The sequence below is a fragment of the Trachypithecus francoisi genome, unplaced genomic scaffold (assembly GCF_009764315.1).
Source record: "Trachypithecus francoisi isolate TF-2019V2 unplaced genomic scaffold, Tfra_2.0 Lachesis_group19, whole genome shotgun sequence".
NCBI classification, from domain to species: domain Eukaryota; kingdom Metazoa; phylum Chordata; class Mammalia; order Primates; family Cercopithecidae; genus Trachypithecus; species Trachypithecus francoisi.
In genome coordinates this window covers 31,615,446-31,631,709 of record NW_022681464.1, presented here as the reverse complement: position 1 = coordinate 31,631,709, position 16,264 = coordinate 31,615,446, and the positions used below count along the sequence as shown (strand labels likewise).

Below are 16,264 nucleotides of genomic sequence, written 5' to 3'. Positions count from 1 at the left end.
TTTTTTTTGAGACACAGTCTCCCTCTGTCACCCAGGCTGGAGTGCACTGGGACGATCTCAGGTCACTGCCATATCAGCCTTCCGGGTTCAAGCAATTCTCCTGCCTCAGCCTCTCGAGTAGTGGTTATAGGCATGTGCCACCACACCCAGCTAATTTTTGTATCTTTAGTAGAAACAGAGTTTCACCATGTTGGCCATGCTTGTCTTGAACTCCTGACCTCAGTTGATCCACCCACCTTGGCCTCCCAAAGTGCTAGGATTACAGGTGTGAGCCACTGTGCCTGGCCTTGTAGGCTATTTATAGTCAACTCCTGATAACTCATAATAGAGAATGAAGACATAAGAAGTTATTACTGAAAGGAAGATTAATAATTAGCTAGACAAGATCATATATATGTTTGTAGAATCATAAAAGGCCAAGGCCTGAAAACAACCAACTTATTTATTTTAGGGATGAGGGCAGTGAAACTCGCAAGAGTTAAAAGTATTGTTCAAAGTAACAGTCAGTAAGTGGAAGAGTAAGGATTCAAGCCTAAGACATTCTTTGTGTGTGTATATGTGTGTGTGTGTGTGTGTGTGTGTGTGTGTGTGTGAGAGAGAGAGAGAGAGAGAGAGAGAGAGAGAGACAGAGTCTTGCTCTGTCACCCAGGCTAGGGTGCGCCGGCACAATCTCGGCTCACTGCAACCTCCGTCTCCTGGGTTCAAGCGATTCTCCTCAGCCCCCCGAGTAGGTGGGGTTACAAGCACATGCCACCACATGTGGCTAATTTTTATATTTTTAGTAGAGACAGGGTTTCACAATGTTGGCCAGGCTGGTCTCGAACTCCTGACCTCACGTGATCCACATGCCACCGTGCCCAGCCTCAAGCTTTAGACATCCTGACTCCAAAACCCAAGTCTTCTGGGATTCATAAGCTGAATTCTCATTCTGTAGCCAAAATTAATTTACAGGCCAAAAACATTAACTTTAAATTTATTTTTTTTAAAAAGAATAAAAACATCATTAATCTCTAAAGCAAGCATCCTCTGTGAGTAGCAACTTTAAAATGCCCTTTTAGAATTTCAAAATAGTTTAATCAAATATAACTCTGAATTCAAAACCAAAAACTATTTAACAATGAAGTCAAACAAAACTACAACGGGTCAATACCTATGTGTTAAAGAGTGATTTTAGAGATAGTGTTTGTCTATTTACCTTTAGCCATGTCATACTCCTTAATCATTTTGAGAAAGTTGGAAATTTCCCTATCTAGTCGCTGTTGGCATGACTGTGCTTTCTGCAAAAAAAGAAAAGACAAAATTAAAACAAACTAATAAAAGATTTTTACATTACTTATGCTTTAATGTTTCTACCAAAACTTTCAGTACATAGATTGATACACCATAATAGAGACATATGTCTTACAGAGAAAAAAAAGGTGAGAGAAAATTTCCTTGTAAACTGAATATAACATTTAGTTAATCAAGTATAAAGTAAAAATAAATATTTTTAAGTTTTAAATACATTCAACATCTGTTGTGCAGATACCATACAATTGCATCAGTTACTATTACTATCTCATTACGCCATGTATATCTGAGGAATTAAAATTCTCTGATTTATTAACACTTTTAGTAGGCCTGATGAAATTCATCAAGAAATTATAAAATGCATTTCTTAAAAATGTATTTTAAAAACTGTTTTGTTCAAAAAAAACAAAAAATTCCAGATGGTCCTAACATTTGGAAACCACAAACTGATTCTCATTCAGCAATGTAAGTGCATACAGCCCCCACATCATCAGACCAAAAAGGACATTTTCTTAGTGTGTCAAAGCTTCTGAAAATAAGGTAAATTCAGTTATAGAAAGCATTCTTCCTTGTAATTTGAAAGGTCTACATTTTTAGATCCCTAAAGGCAAAAAAAAAAAAAACAAAAAAACATAAATATAGAATTTCATGATGCAAGTTGCATCCCATCTTAGTGCAGATTTAGAAATCCAAAATGAAAGATGAGTCAAATCCATGGATTATATTAAAAATGTCATTTTGAAGGTAGTTTTATATACCATTTCCCTTTAAAGAGGTGGGAAGAATAAGCAAGAAAATTATCATTGTAAATTTGCTTGGTTATCAAAATAGAAAATATTTATTCTGAGAATCTTGACCTTATAAACAGTAAAATCACATTCTTTTAGGTAGAGTAGTATCTTTAGCCTTACGAAACTTCCCTACTTTACACTCCTAATCTCAGCTAACCCATCAGAAAACATTTTGCACCCCCAAAATCAAACTTACTATAGATCAGTATGTCAGGGTGGCATAGGTAAATAGTAAATACTCTTTTCTCCTATTTCACCTTATAAATTTTTTAGTGCTTACAAAGCTCAACGCAACCACAGTAGAATTATTCATGTTATCACATTAGTGACAGGCAATGTTCTCTTCAAAATTTGTATTACTCTCCTTTGTTCTGAGGGCTCTAACAACACCTATGTATAATTCACTTGGTGGGGAGAGCGGGGAGAATACCTACACCATGCAATTTAAAACACCATATATGCCTGATAATTTTTCCAGACACAGCCTGAGATTATAGGTTGGGGGCAGGGAAAAAGTTTATCTAGAGGCACCGAAACATGCACTGCAACCAAATGCATCACTCATGATTTATTAATAGAAAATCATCATTCTTGCTCTATACATATTTAATAATATGCTTATGTGCAAGTCAATGATACTGTTTTATCCTTTCCCTTTCTATGATGAAAGTAAGCTAGAGGCATAAAAGTAAGCAATGGCTTCAATTGCAGACTATGAATCTGTCCTGAAGTTATAATTAAAGGCAGGAAACACCTTCTGTAGCATCATCTTCAAATACATGAATCACATTTATCTTCCCTTGAATCATATTTTCATCTAACAGTTACTAAAAAGTTTCCTTGATCGATGATTTACTTATTTTAAAGGGTACATAACAGGTCAGCTGGAGAAGATTCAATCTACACATACTGTTTTAAGTTGGGTACAAAGTAATGTCTTCTGTTCTAAACAACTTAGTGCTTTTTAACTGATACTAAAAAGAATAGAGGTTATTAATATAATAAAACATAATATGGTCTCCCATTTGCTTAGTTGCTACTAGTTATATTTTGAAAAACTAAAAATCAATTAATGAAAGTTAATTTTATTAATATTTTGCAGAGTCCAACATGGTTTCTCATTCTTGACTTCTATGCCATTGACATTATGTCAGGAACTGATATGATTTAGCTGTGTTTGCACCCAAATCTCACCTTGAATTGTAGCTCCAAAAATCCCCACGTTTTGTGGGAGGAACCCAGTGAGAGGTAATTGAATCATAGGGGTGGGCTTTTCCTGTGCTGCTCTCATGATAGTGAACAAGTCTCATAGGATCTGATGGTTTTATAAAGGGGAGTTCCCCTGTAAAAGCTCTCTTGCCTGCTGCCATGTAAGACATGCCTTTTGCTCCCCCTTCGCCTTCCACCAAGATTGTGAGGTCTCTCCAGTCATGTGGAACTGTGAATCAATTAAACCTCTTTCCTTTATAAATTACCCAGTCTCGGGTATGTCTTTATTAGTAGCATGAGAACGAACTAATACAGGGACTCTTTCTAAGTTTTAATTTCTATTTATTTATTCTACATAAATGGAATCTCACTATGAGCAATGTTATAATAAAGTTTAACAGTATTTTAACTTTGCCCAAGTTATCTGGAGAAAGCACACAAGAGCAAGGATTAAACCCATTGGTACAGGGACCTAGGGGATCAGAAGTTACCCCAGGTGAGCACCTGTGCCACATTTACAACCCAGGTCTCCTGCTTAGAAACCAACATGTTAGCTGTTGGTTTTGTGAGTTAAGCTGATGTTAAATTACCTTATGATCCCTAACCTACAGGGCAGCTGAAAAATGCGTATCAAGGGGGTGAATAGCTAGAGAGGAATGCATAGGCTAGGAGAGAAGTAATTAATTCCAGGTTATTTGCTGCAGAAAATCCACATTTGGTTAATTAAGCACAGAAGCAGATTGCCACCTACTCCGCAATAAAAATGAATAAACTACTAATACACACAACATTATGGTGCAAAAAGACACCTAAGAGCACATACTGTATGATTCCATTTACACGAAATTCTAGAACAGGAAAACTGACTATGCTTATAATGACATTGCCACTATATCAGTGTCATTAGGTCAGTGGTTGCCAGAGATGGAAGTGGAGGGTATTATCTGGGAAGAGCAGCAAGGGAACAACATTTTGACATAATAAAAATGTTCTCTATCTTGATAGGAGTGGTGATTACACAGACAACATACATTTGTCAGAATACATCAAATTGAAGACATAAAGTGAATTCCTTTTTTCTGCAAATATTATATTTCAATAATAATTCAAACTTTAAAAATAATAGACTGTAGAACTCTAATCACTTTCTTCTTTGCAGAAAATGGCCACTATTACAAGTAGTGGTGTCCTAGCACTTATCTTTCAGTCTTGCTAACTCCAACCAAATCCACTTCAAAGATAGCCCCATACTCTGGCCAGGTGTGGTGGCTCACTCATGTAATCCCAGCACTTTGGGACGCTGAGGCGAAAGAATCAGTTGAGCCCAGCATTTCAAGACCTCCCTTGCAACATAACGAGACCTAATCTCTACAAAGAAACAACAACGAAAAAAATTACCCAGACTTGGTGACACATGCCTATAGTCCCAGCTATTTAAGACGCTGAGGCAGGAGGATCACTTGAGCCCAGGTGGTCAATGCTGCAGTGAGCTGTGATCACACTACTGCACTCCAGACTGGATGACAAAGTGAGACCCTGTCTCAAAAAGAAAAAAAAAAAAACCCCATACTCCATCTTTCCTAAGTCAACCCAAAAGCACATTTATTCTTTCTGACATCTGGTGATTATTATGCCCCTGCTGTCTAACTTTCTTAGTGTTTCACTTTGCAATATGTATTTACGTAAAGTAAAAATAAAACACACAAAAAGAAAGGATATATAGAGAAAAGTAATTCCCCTTCACACACCGGACAACCTTATTTTGCACCTTTCTCAGCTGCAGAGCAACAAGTGCTAATTTCTCATCTTTCCTGAATGATCTAAGTCTACACAAATATATATGTGTACATCCCTGTTTTTTCTCCCAAGTAGTATCATATTTGATACATCATTTTATGCCTTGTCCTTTTCACTTAACTGTATATTTTAAATATATCAGTATATATACATCTGCCTCATTCTTACATGGATGTACCAATCTTTATTGGCTCCACATTGATGTACATGCAACTTTCTGCACATTTATTTTAGTTGGGAATCAGTTATTCTTTTTTGTTGTTGTTTTTGAGAGTGTCTGGCTCTATGGTCCTATTGCCCAGGCTGGAGTGCAGTGGTGCGATCTCAGCTCACCGCAACCTCCACCTTGCAGGTTCAAGCGATTCTCGTGCCTCAGCCCCGAGTAGTTGGGATTACAGACGTACACCACCATGCCTGGCTAATTTTTGTATTTTTAGATGCAGGGTTTCGCCATGTTGGCCAGGCTTGTCTTGAACTCCTGGCCTCATGTGATCTGCCCGCCTTGGGAATCATTTATTCTTAAATCAGAAAAGCCTTATATTATTTTCTCATGCGATTAAACTTGAGCACCATCTGCTTTTTTTTTTTTTTTGAGACAGGGTCTCACTCTGTCACCCAGGCTGGAGTGCAGTGGTGTGATCTTGGCTCACTGCAACCTCCACCTCGTGGGCTCAGGTGATCCTCCCACCTCAGCCTCCCAAGTAGCTGGGACTACAGGCATGGGCCACCACGTCCAGCTAATTTTTGTATTTTTAGTAGAGACAGGGTTTTGCCATGTTGCCAGACTGGAGTGCAGTGATGTGACCACAATTTGCTGCAGCCTCAGCCTCAAAATTAAAAAAAAAAAAAATTTGTTTTTAAGATGAGGATTCACCATGTTGCCCAGGATAGTCTCGAACTCCTGGGCTCAAGCAATCCACCCACCTCAGCCTCCCAAAGTACTGGGATTACAGACGTGAGACACCATGCCTGGCCTGCTCATCACTTCTTGTAACACAGAAGCAGTTCAGATCCTACAGAATCAAGACATCTTCAACAAATAAAACCCCCACTTTGCTAGTACCACCCAGAGCATCTAAGAGCCTATCCCAGCGCTGTCCAATAGAACTTTCTATGATGCTGGAAATATTTTATATCTTAGCTGTCCACTGTGGTAGCCACATGTGGCTACTGAGCACTTGAAATGTGGCTGATATGTAGTTAAATATAGTTAAAATGAATAAGTGAATTTTTTTTTAGTTGTCTCCCTCTTTCGCCCAGACTGGAGTGCAGCAGCACAATCTCAAGCTCACTGCAACCTGTGCGCCCCGCCCCATCGGGTGCAAGCGATTTTGTTGCCTCAGCCTCCTGAGTAGCTGTGAATACAGGTGCCTGCCACCATGCCTGACTAATTTGTGTATTTTTAGTAGAGAGGAAGTTTCACCATGTTGACCAGGCTGGTCTCAAACTCCTGACCTCAAGTGATCCACCCACCTCAGCCTCCCAAAGTGCTGGGTTTACAGGCATGAGCCTCTGTGCCCAGCTGAATAACTGAATTTTTAAATTTTAATTAATTTAAATGTAAATAGCCACCTGTGTAAATAGCCACAGGATAGTTAATAGCTATCATATTGGACAGTGCAGTTCTATACCAATACTGTGCTTGACTAATTTCCAATTTTTATTTCTGAAATATTTTCAAGTTGCTATTACAGCAACAACCATGAGGTCAATAATTCTAGGATTTGTCTTATACAATCATATTGTATAAGACAATGTTTACTGAAAAATGTTTGTACTGAAAAACTGATTCACTCTTTTTCTTTCTTTCTAAGAGACAAGGACTCACTATATTGCCCAGGCTGAACTCAAAGCCTTGGGCACAAGTGATCCTCCCACCTCAGCCTTTCCCTAATTTCTTACAGGTCTGCGTACTAATCCAAAAGCATGTTAAGGAAATAAAATCAGTTTTGTTGTTAATTCAGATGATTTTAGAGTATATCAGTCCTAGAATTCCTAATTCCCCTTAGCATGGCCATAGGTACCAAGAATAGACCTTTCCATAAATTGGCCCCTGAATTTCACTAGAACTTAAGAACTCAAGGGCATCCTGGAGCCAGTCTACTAACAAGCTATAATTCAACACACTTCAAAGCTCATTTCAGATTTTACCTATTTTGAACCAGTCTCCAGATGTTAAGACAGAATCAAGATTCACAGAATTGGCCAGGCGTGGTGGCTCATGCCTGTAATCCGAGCACTTTGGGAGGCCGAAGTGGGAGGATCACTTGAGGTCAGGAGCTTGAGACCAGCCTGGCCTACATGGTGAAACCCCGTCTCTACTAAAATTACAAAAATTAGCCGGGCGTGGTGTTGTGGGCCTGTAATCCCAGATACTTGGGAGGCTGAGGCGAGAGGATCACTTGAACCCGCGAGGTGGAAGTTGCAGTGAGCCATGATCACACCACTGCACTTCAGCCTGTGCAACAGAGCAAGACTGTCTCAAAAAAAAAAAAAAAAAAAGACAAGAAAAAAAGATTTACAGAATTAGCATTCAAACTCTGTTGGAGAGGAGCATGTAAAAGCTAAACGTGCTTAATACTATAGTGCTCAAACTCTCATTGGCTTTAGGTGCAATAAAAATCTAAAAGGCAACACCTTCATGGTTTTAAAGTTAACATGTGAACGAAACATTAAAATAAGGAATAAACTGACAGATATAGTCGAGGTTGATGACCTGAAAATTTGAAAATTATGCTAAAGAATAAATCTTTTTAATGGTATGTAAGTTAGCATGCCTTTATTTTACCTGTAACTTCCATTTAAAAACTTTTAAAATTATCATAATCCTAGGAAAGCTATTAGTATGCTTTGTAAATCCTTCCAGGTTTTATCATTTACCTCTTATTGAGGATGGGTAAATAGGGAAGGATTTCTTTTCAATTAGGGAATACCAACTGAAAGTTAAAATATTTAGCATCTTTTTTTTTTTTACTTCTTTAATGAAATTTTGGCCATATATATTAAATCTTCCATATTTTCTCAGTTTTAATGTTATTTAAATGCTGTAGTAGATGTTACTTTTGCAAAGTCCACTGATCTGAAAATTTTGTTTCTGGTTCTCACATACACACTAGGCTTTAAACCAGAGGTAGTATGGTAAAGGAGTTGTCAGCAATTCCGGGGAATGTCTTTGACAAACATGAGAGGGTTCAAATTCTTTAATGTTCCATCATAAATTAAGATTAGGGATTGAAAGAGTCAAAATACCTTTTATATTTAAATGTATAGGTCCCTAAGTTGATAAAACTCCTTAGGTATTAGGGAATTTGACTTCATTAAAATTGTTGAACTAGAAACATTCAAATCTTGCCACCAACTCATTTAATTTATAAAGACAAAAAAATTAAATGTAGTAGGCAAATGCATATATCCTGACATAATTATTCAGACTGAAACTCATCATCATTCCATAGTTCTAATTCTTCCAAACTCAATTCCCATTCTTTTAGATACAAGATGTAAATAAAAGGTACAGCCAGAAGACTGACGACCCCTCAAAACACCTATGCGAAAAACATTGCCATTACCTATGCTGATAATCCTCTAGGGATAAGGCACTGGTGTCACTCCAGATGACTTCTCCATTCATTATTGATGCCTTAACCTTATCTCTTAGCAACCAAGCTACAGATTACAAGTGGTTTTAAAGGAAACCTACCGACCAGGAAAGGTATCACTATGGTTGCATTATTTAAACTCTGAAATCTGCAGTGAAGTAATAAAGGGCAGCAAGTCAAGCTATGCATGCTCCCCGTCCTGGCAGCAATTTTCAAACAGAATGACAGTCTGTTAACAGCAATGTAAAAAGTTTCACCTAAAAAAGGACCGTGCCTTTAAGGCACATGTCCATCTCATCAGAGCATATCTACAAAGGCATTTGACAGTATTACCATGACAGACATAAACTACCAACACAAAGTAAGTCGGCAAATAACAATACTATTTCTATTGTTAGAAATCACAATTTCAAAACCTTACATCTTAAAAAAAAAAGCTCTTAATAAAACTTGTATGACATAGATAGCTATAAAAGTCAGGTTACATTTTCCTATTTACCTCTAAGGATTTCTTCAAGTCTACGGTAGAAACCGTATCTTCCTCCTCCTCATCAGTCAGCTGGTCCTGGGAACAGTAGTGAGTGCTGTAAGCAGAATGGTCTTCTATTGCTTCCAGCCAGTCCTGAAATCATGCAAGGATTTAAACGAGAGTGAAAAGCATTTTTATTCCAAAGAGATAATATTACAATGATATGATAAGCATAAAATTTACCTAGTGAAATAAATATTATGGCCTCAAAAAGGAAAGCAAAGTAACCAATAATGAAACAGTAATGTGGGTCTCTTGTTCGTGATATGTCTGGATAAAAGCTTTTCCTAGTACTTTAAAAAAATCATCTATAAGTTTACATATTCATGAATGTTAATATTCAAACACATTACAGAAATTAAATAACGGAGAAAACTTCGTCACTTAAAATTATAGGTTCTCGTGACTGGGCGCGGTGGCTCACGCCTGTAATCCCAGCACTTTGGCAGGCCGAGGCGGACGGATCATGAGGTCAGGAGACCAAGACTATCCTGGCTAACATGGTGAAATCCCGTCTCTACTAAAAATACAAAAAATGTGCCAGGCGTGGTGGCGGGTGCCAGTAGTCCCAGCGACTCGGGAAGCTAAGGCAGGAGAATGGCATGAACCCGGGAGGCAGAGCTTGCAGTGAGCCGAGATCACGCCACTGCACTCCAGCCTGGGCGACAGAGTGAGACTCTGTCTCAAAAAAAAAAAAAAAATTATAGGTTCTCTTTTTCAATATTAAGAACCTGTCATTTTATAACTTAACAGAATAAGTTACTATATCGTAATGGATCCAGATACACAGTTTTACTAACTTACAATCAAATTAGAAGCACAAGAAACTAAGGTCATGTTAAAACAGCCAATACTTGCCCCGATGCTTTAACTTTTACTCTATTTTTAAAATAACAGTGATTTCACAAAAAAGAATGTTTGGCCTAAAAGTACCCTATCTTACTTTTTCCTCGTTTTCTTACACTATACTCAGGGTCAAATCTTACCATTTTATGAAATATTGGGAGAGTCATGAGTTAGACTGTTTAGGGTTCTTTGCAGGGCCAAAGTTTACCACTTTGGAAAATAAATTTAACCTCTTAGTTTACCAAAAAATCAAGATATGTTTATGAACACTGCTTTGATTTATTTTTATTATTTATTTATTTATTTATTTACTTTTATTATTATACTTTAAGTTACATATGTATACATGTGCCATGCTGGTGTGCTGCACCCATTAACTCGTCATTTACATTAGGTATATCTCCTAATGCTATCCCTCCCCGCTCCCGCCTCCCCACAATAGGACCCGGGGTATGATGTTCCCCTTCCTGTGTCCAAGTGATCTCATTGTTCAATTCCCACCTATGAGTGAGAACATGCGATGTTTGGTTTTCTGTTCTTGTGATAGTTTGCTGAGAATGATGGTTTCCAGCTGCGTCCATGTCCCTACAAACGACACGAACTCATCCTTTTTTGTGGCTGCGTAGTATTCCATAGTGTATATGTGCCACGTTTTCTTAATCCAGCCTGTCACAAATGGACATTTGGGTTGATTCCAAGTCTTTGCTATTGTGAATAGTGCTGCAATAAACATATGTGTGAATGTGTCTTTATAGCAGCATGATTTATAATCCTTTGGGTATATACCCAGTAATGGGATGGCTGGGTCAAGTGGTATTTCTAGTTCTATATCCTTGAGGAATCACCACACTGTTTTCCACAATGGTTGAACAAGTTTACAGAACACTGCTTTGATTTAAAAGAATAAGAATAGGCCTGCCGCAGTGGATCACACCTGTAATCCCAGCACTTTGGGAGGGCAAGGTGGGCAGATAACATTTGAGACCAGCCTGGCCAACGTGGTGAAACCCCATCTCTACTAAAAATACAAAAATTAGCCAGGCATGATGGTCCACACCTGTAATCTCAGCTACTCAGGAGGCTGAGGCAGGAGAATTGCTTGAACCAGAAAGGCAGGGGTTGCAGTGAGCCAAGATCAAACCAGTGCACTCCAGCTTGGGTGACAGAGCAAGGGAGGCTCTATCTCAAAATAAATAAATAAATAAATAAATAAATAAATAAAAATAAATAAATAAACAAACGAAAAAGAAAAGGGCCGGGTGTGATGGCTCATGCCTGTAATCCCAACGCTTTGGGAGGCTGAAGTGGGCAGATCACAAGGTGAGGAGGATAAGACAAGCCTGACGAATGTAGTGAATCCCTGTCTCTACTAAAAACACAAAAATTAGCAGGGTGTGGTGGCGTGCACCTGTAATCCCAGCTACTCAGGAGGCTGAGGTGGGAGAATCACTTGAACTGGGGAGGCAGAGGTTGCTGTGAGCCAAGATCCCACCACTGCACTCCGGCCTGGGCGACAGAGCAACTCTGTCTCAAAAAAAAAAAAAAAAGAAAGAAAGAAAAAAGACAAGAAAAGAATAGGGATACTCCATTAAGTGACTGCACCATAAGTATTGGTCAAGTAAATCCCAATTTTCTAGCTTGCTGCTATTGTTTAATTTATCACATAGGAAGGCTGAGTCTGCACTGTAACGAGTGTCTTACAGTCCAGGTTCTGTCACTCACAAGCTGCCTGGCCTTGGTAAATCGCCTCAATCTTACAATCCTTAGTTTCCTCACCTATAAGTTAAGGTATAGACCTGTCATTTACATTAAAAGGATGCCCCTTACATTCAGAGAATTAAAATTGAAAAACAAATTACAAACAGAAAATACCTGCAGGTACATTTTGATAAATAACTAATTCACATACTAAATTTTAAAAGCTTCATTTAAAAAGTACAATCAGGCCGGGCACAGTGGCTCACGCCTGTAATCCCAGCACTTTGGGAGGCTAAGGTGGGCGGATCGCCTGAGCTCAGGAGTTTGAGACTACCCTGGGCAATGTGGTAAAATCCCATCTCTGCTAAAATACAAAAAAAAATTAGCCAGGCGTGTTGGCACGCGCCTGTAGTCCCAGCTACTCGGGAGGCTGAGGCATGAGAATCGCTTGAGCCTGGGAGGCAGGGGTTGCAGTGAGCTGAGATCGCACCACTGCACTCCAGCCTGGGCGACAGAGTGAGACTCTGTCTCAAAAAAAACAAATAAATAAAAATAAAAAAAAAATAAAAAGTACAATCGACAAGATTTTGGATGTTACCATTGAACCTATGTTATATTCTCCGTGTCTTTAAATGTTCTGTACGTTTTAGGAAAGATACATGAATCCATAAGATTACCTCTCTTGACTGCTGAAGGCTATTCTTAGGAACCCGGAAGCCATGAATGGTGTCATCAAAGCATTTAATAAAGAAGAGGCAGCTATCGGTGGATTTTACCTTGGATATAAAAAAGTCAGTAAGACAACATTCATTCACATAAAAGAGGATCCTAAAATTATCTATACATAAAATTTAAAGTACTCACATGACTTAAGGATACCCAGTTGAACACTTAAATATTGATAGATAAAAATCAGAAAAAAAAAAATAGATTACAGTGGGAGTATCAAGTGCATTGTAGTTTACCTATATCGGGTCTGGCTTTCAACTTCTTAGTAACTCAACATAAATACTCTGGTTCATCAGGTATGTCGTTTTACTTTTATCCTTTCTTAAGTATAACTTAATATGCACTTGGGTTATAAAATCGTTTAGCTACCACAGTTCCCATTTTTTATTACCTTTTTGTTTGAGCTGAGTATAAAATAATCAGCAGTAGATAAGGTTGATAAAGAACAAGAAAAGGGAGAGAGTAAGAAGAATCAGAAATAATTATGGGTTTTAAAACAAAAATTTGGCATGAAAAGGATTTTAAGTCATTTATGCCAGAGGTTGCAAAATGTTTTGTGAAAAATCAGACCTTGGTGATGACCTTGAGCAGTAGGATATAAATAACTCCCACAAGCTTAGCCAATAATGGAACACCAGGCATAAATGGGTTAAGAATGGAAAAAGGTAGATTTCTTCAAGACCCTATCAGAGGCCCCCCCACCTCTGTAGTTGGTGTAAAGGTGTAGCAACAACACCTTTATAGTGCGGAAAACAACTCTAAAACCTAGATACAGAAGAAAAGGCAACCACATGGAGGAACCTGGACCTGAACAAAAGCTGACAGACTCCGACAGGGAGTCATGCTCTCTGGAGGAAAGGGGCCAAGGAGCTGTGGAAGTAAGTTCCCACGCCTCAGGTTTTGCACCTGGGACTAAGCACAGTCCACATGGTGACAGGACAGCGGCAAGGGCACAAGTGGAAACCCCTGTCTTTGGACATTAGTAAAGCAAACCTAGGAATCCATAAGCACTAAAGAGAACAGGGGAATCCCCCAAGGGAAAGAGACAGAGAGGGGGTCCCCAGATTCTGTCTACTACTCACATCTCTGACTCATGAGCCACACACACATGGAAGCAGCTCATATAAACACAACCTATCTGAACTGAGTCCGGAGCCACTGCCCAAGACACACAGTTCATGATCCAAACCAAGCCAAGGAAAGGACTTGCTGCAACGGACAACACTTAACAGAGAGAAACAACAGGATCCAAAATCTCCAGAACTCAACATTCATAATATTAAGAGTACCATCCAAAATTACCTGACATTCAGGCTGGGTGTGGTGTCTCATGCCTGTAATCCCAGCAATTTGGGAGGCCGACGGAGGAGGATTGCTTGAGGTCAGGAGTTTGAGACCAGCCTAGCCAACATGGCAAAACCCCATCTCTACCAAAAAATACAAAAATTAGCCAGGTATAGTAGCGTTCACCTGCAATCCCAGTTACTCAGAAGACTGAGGCAGAGAATCGCTTGAACCTGGGAGGTGGAGGTTGCAGTGAGCTGAGATTGTGCCACTGCCCTCCAGCCTGGGTGAGAGACTGAGACTCCATCTCAAAAAAACAAAAACAAGAACAAAACAAAACAAAACCCAGAATTACCTTACATGTGAAGAAGCATGAAAGTAGAAGACATTCACAAAAGAAAAATCCAATTAAAAGGCAAAAATTAGGCCGGGCGTGGTGGCTCAAGCCTGTAATCCCAGCACTTTGGGAGGCTGAGACGGGCGGATCACGAGGTCAGGAGATCGAGACCATCCTGGCTAAACGGTGAAACCCCGTCTCTACTAAAAATACAAAAAAACTAGCTGGGCGAGGTGGCGGGCGCCTGTAGTCCCAGCTACTCGGGAGGCTGAGGCAGGAGAATGGCATAAACCTGGGAGGCGGAGCTTGCAGTGAGCTGAGATCCGGCCACTGCACTCCAGTCCGGGCTACAGAGTGAGACTCTGCCTCAAAAAAAAAAAAAAAAAAAGGCAAAAATTGCCAGAATGGGTAATAGGAACTAAAACATATGCTATCTCCAAGAGACAGAAAATAAATATAAAGATACAGATAGGCTGAAAGTAAATTGATAGGAAAAAGACACCATGTGAACAGTAAACATAAGAAGGCCAAAGTAGTTACGTTCATATCGGACAAAATAAATTTTAAAACAAAATGTATTACAAGAGATAAAGAGGGCCACAAAACAATAAAAAGATCAATTAATCGAGAAGACAACAATCATAAGTATGTTATCAATAAGAGAGAAGGAAATGCAACATTCCACAAGCATAGTTGGACACTTTCACATCCCTCTTTCAGCAATTGATACAACCACTAGTCAAAATCAAGACACAAAAGATCTGAACGCTATCAACCACCATGACTGAATATTGATAGGACCCTACAACCAACAATAATAGAAAAATACACATTCTTTTCAAGTGCATGTCCTAGGATATTTCATAATCAAATAAGCCTGAGTAAATCTGACAAATATTTTTGGACAATCCATCTCTCATTCCATAATACATGGAGATAAATAAAAGTTGACTATATTTTAAAATTTTGTTCAAAATGGAGATGCCACGATGTTACTTGTTCTCAAATAAAAATATATACAAGTGCTTTCTACAGCATTCCACGGAACCCCAAGATTTTACAAGGCTGTATAAATGATTTGGGTCAGTCACTTGAAGAACTGATTTCACAGAGGAGCAAATGATCCATGTTTCATCCTACCGTGCATACTGCTTGAGTCAGGTGTTTGCATCCCTGGCGATAAATATTATGAACGGCATCGGGCCTTCAAAATAAAGATGAAATTATTAAGACAAAAAGAAAAGAGATAAGTGAAAAATATTAATATTTCAAAATTTATACAGTGACATGTGTTAAGTGTAAAGATCATAATACTTACTGTTTCCTATACCACGAAAGGACTCCATGCTCTAACACTACCCAGAATAATCTCCAGCCAAAAAATCTTGAACTCTAAGGGAAAAATAACAAAGATTTCCCAAGCTGACACATCTAGATTCCAATAGTTGACTGATAAAAAGTAATTAAGTGATGACAGTCATATTGGAGTCTTTAGACAGTAGTACTGAACATTAAAAAAAAATGATCAAACGTGAACTTAGGTACTAAGTGCGGTAATGAAGACATACCACTACAGGGTGACAGGAACAGCAGAAACGCCACACTGATAAGACCAATGATGATAACAGTTTATGGTTCTAACAAAACTGTTCAGGGATTATGTACAGAAAATATACCAGTTGTGGGCTTCAAAGACAATTTCCTCAAAGTCATGAATGAATGTCTAAAACAGAAAATTATCCTAAATTTATCTTATACAATATAAGCATACAAATACATAAATAGATAAAGGGATTGCGTGCAAATGCAAAAGAATTATGTGCTCTTCCATGGTTAATTCTAGAAAACAGGATTCTCTAAAATGTAGCAAGTATTAGGACCAGAAGAATGTTATATATGTACCATGTGATAATTCAAATATCAATTTTCTTCTAAGTCTTCCATGGTTTGATGTTCATAACAAAAATAAGACTGTAATTCTTTGATCTAGCAAGAAAAAAAATGTATTTTCCCCCCATTCCTTTTCATAAGAACTTAGTCACCTAAAAGTGACTCATCAAAACCAAAAAAACACCTAAAGGTGACCATCAACACACAGAAAAGTAACTGCTACAACCAGTGGAAGCCTCTTGAAATCCAATAGTATAAAAGTGGT

At 38.5% G+C, this 16,264-nt stretch overlaps 1 protein-coding gene across 5 annotated transcripts in view; it reads right to left on the bottom strand.

Moving 5' to 3' along the window:
* Positions 1–16,264, bottom strand: part of OSBPL1A (oxysterol binding protein like 1A) — a 232,556-nt gene that overhangs the window by 138,329 nt on the left and 77,963 nt on the right. For all 5 annotated transcript variants that reach the window (XM_033178095.1, XM_033178096.1, XM_033178097.1 and 2 more), the window contains 5 exons: positions 15,428–15,501; positions 15,250–15,313; positions 12,437–12,535; positions 9,186–9,308; positions 1,196–1,277 (listed from right to left, as the gene is read on the bottom strand). In XM_033178095.1, coding sequence (XP_033033986.1) covers positions 1,196–1,277; positions 9,186–9,308; positions 12,437–12,535; positions 15,250–15,313; positions 15,428–15,501 — 442 coding nt within the window. The remainder of the gene's footprint in view (positions 1–1,195; positions 1,278–9,185; positions 9,309–12,436; positions 12,536–15,249; positions 15,314–15,427; positions 15,502–16,264) is intronic.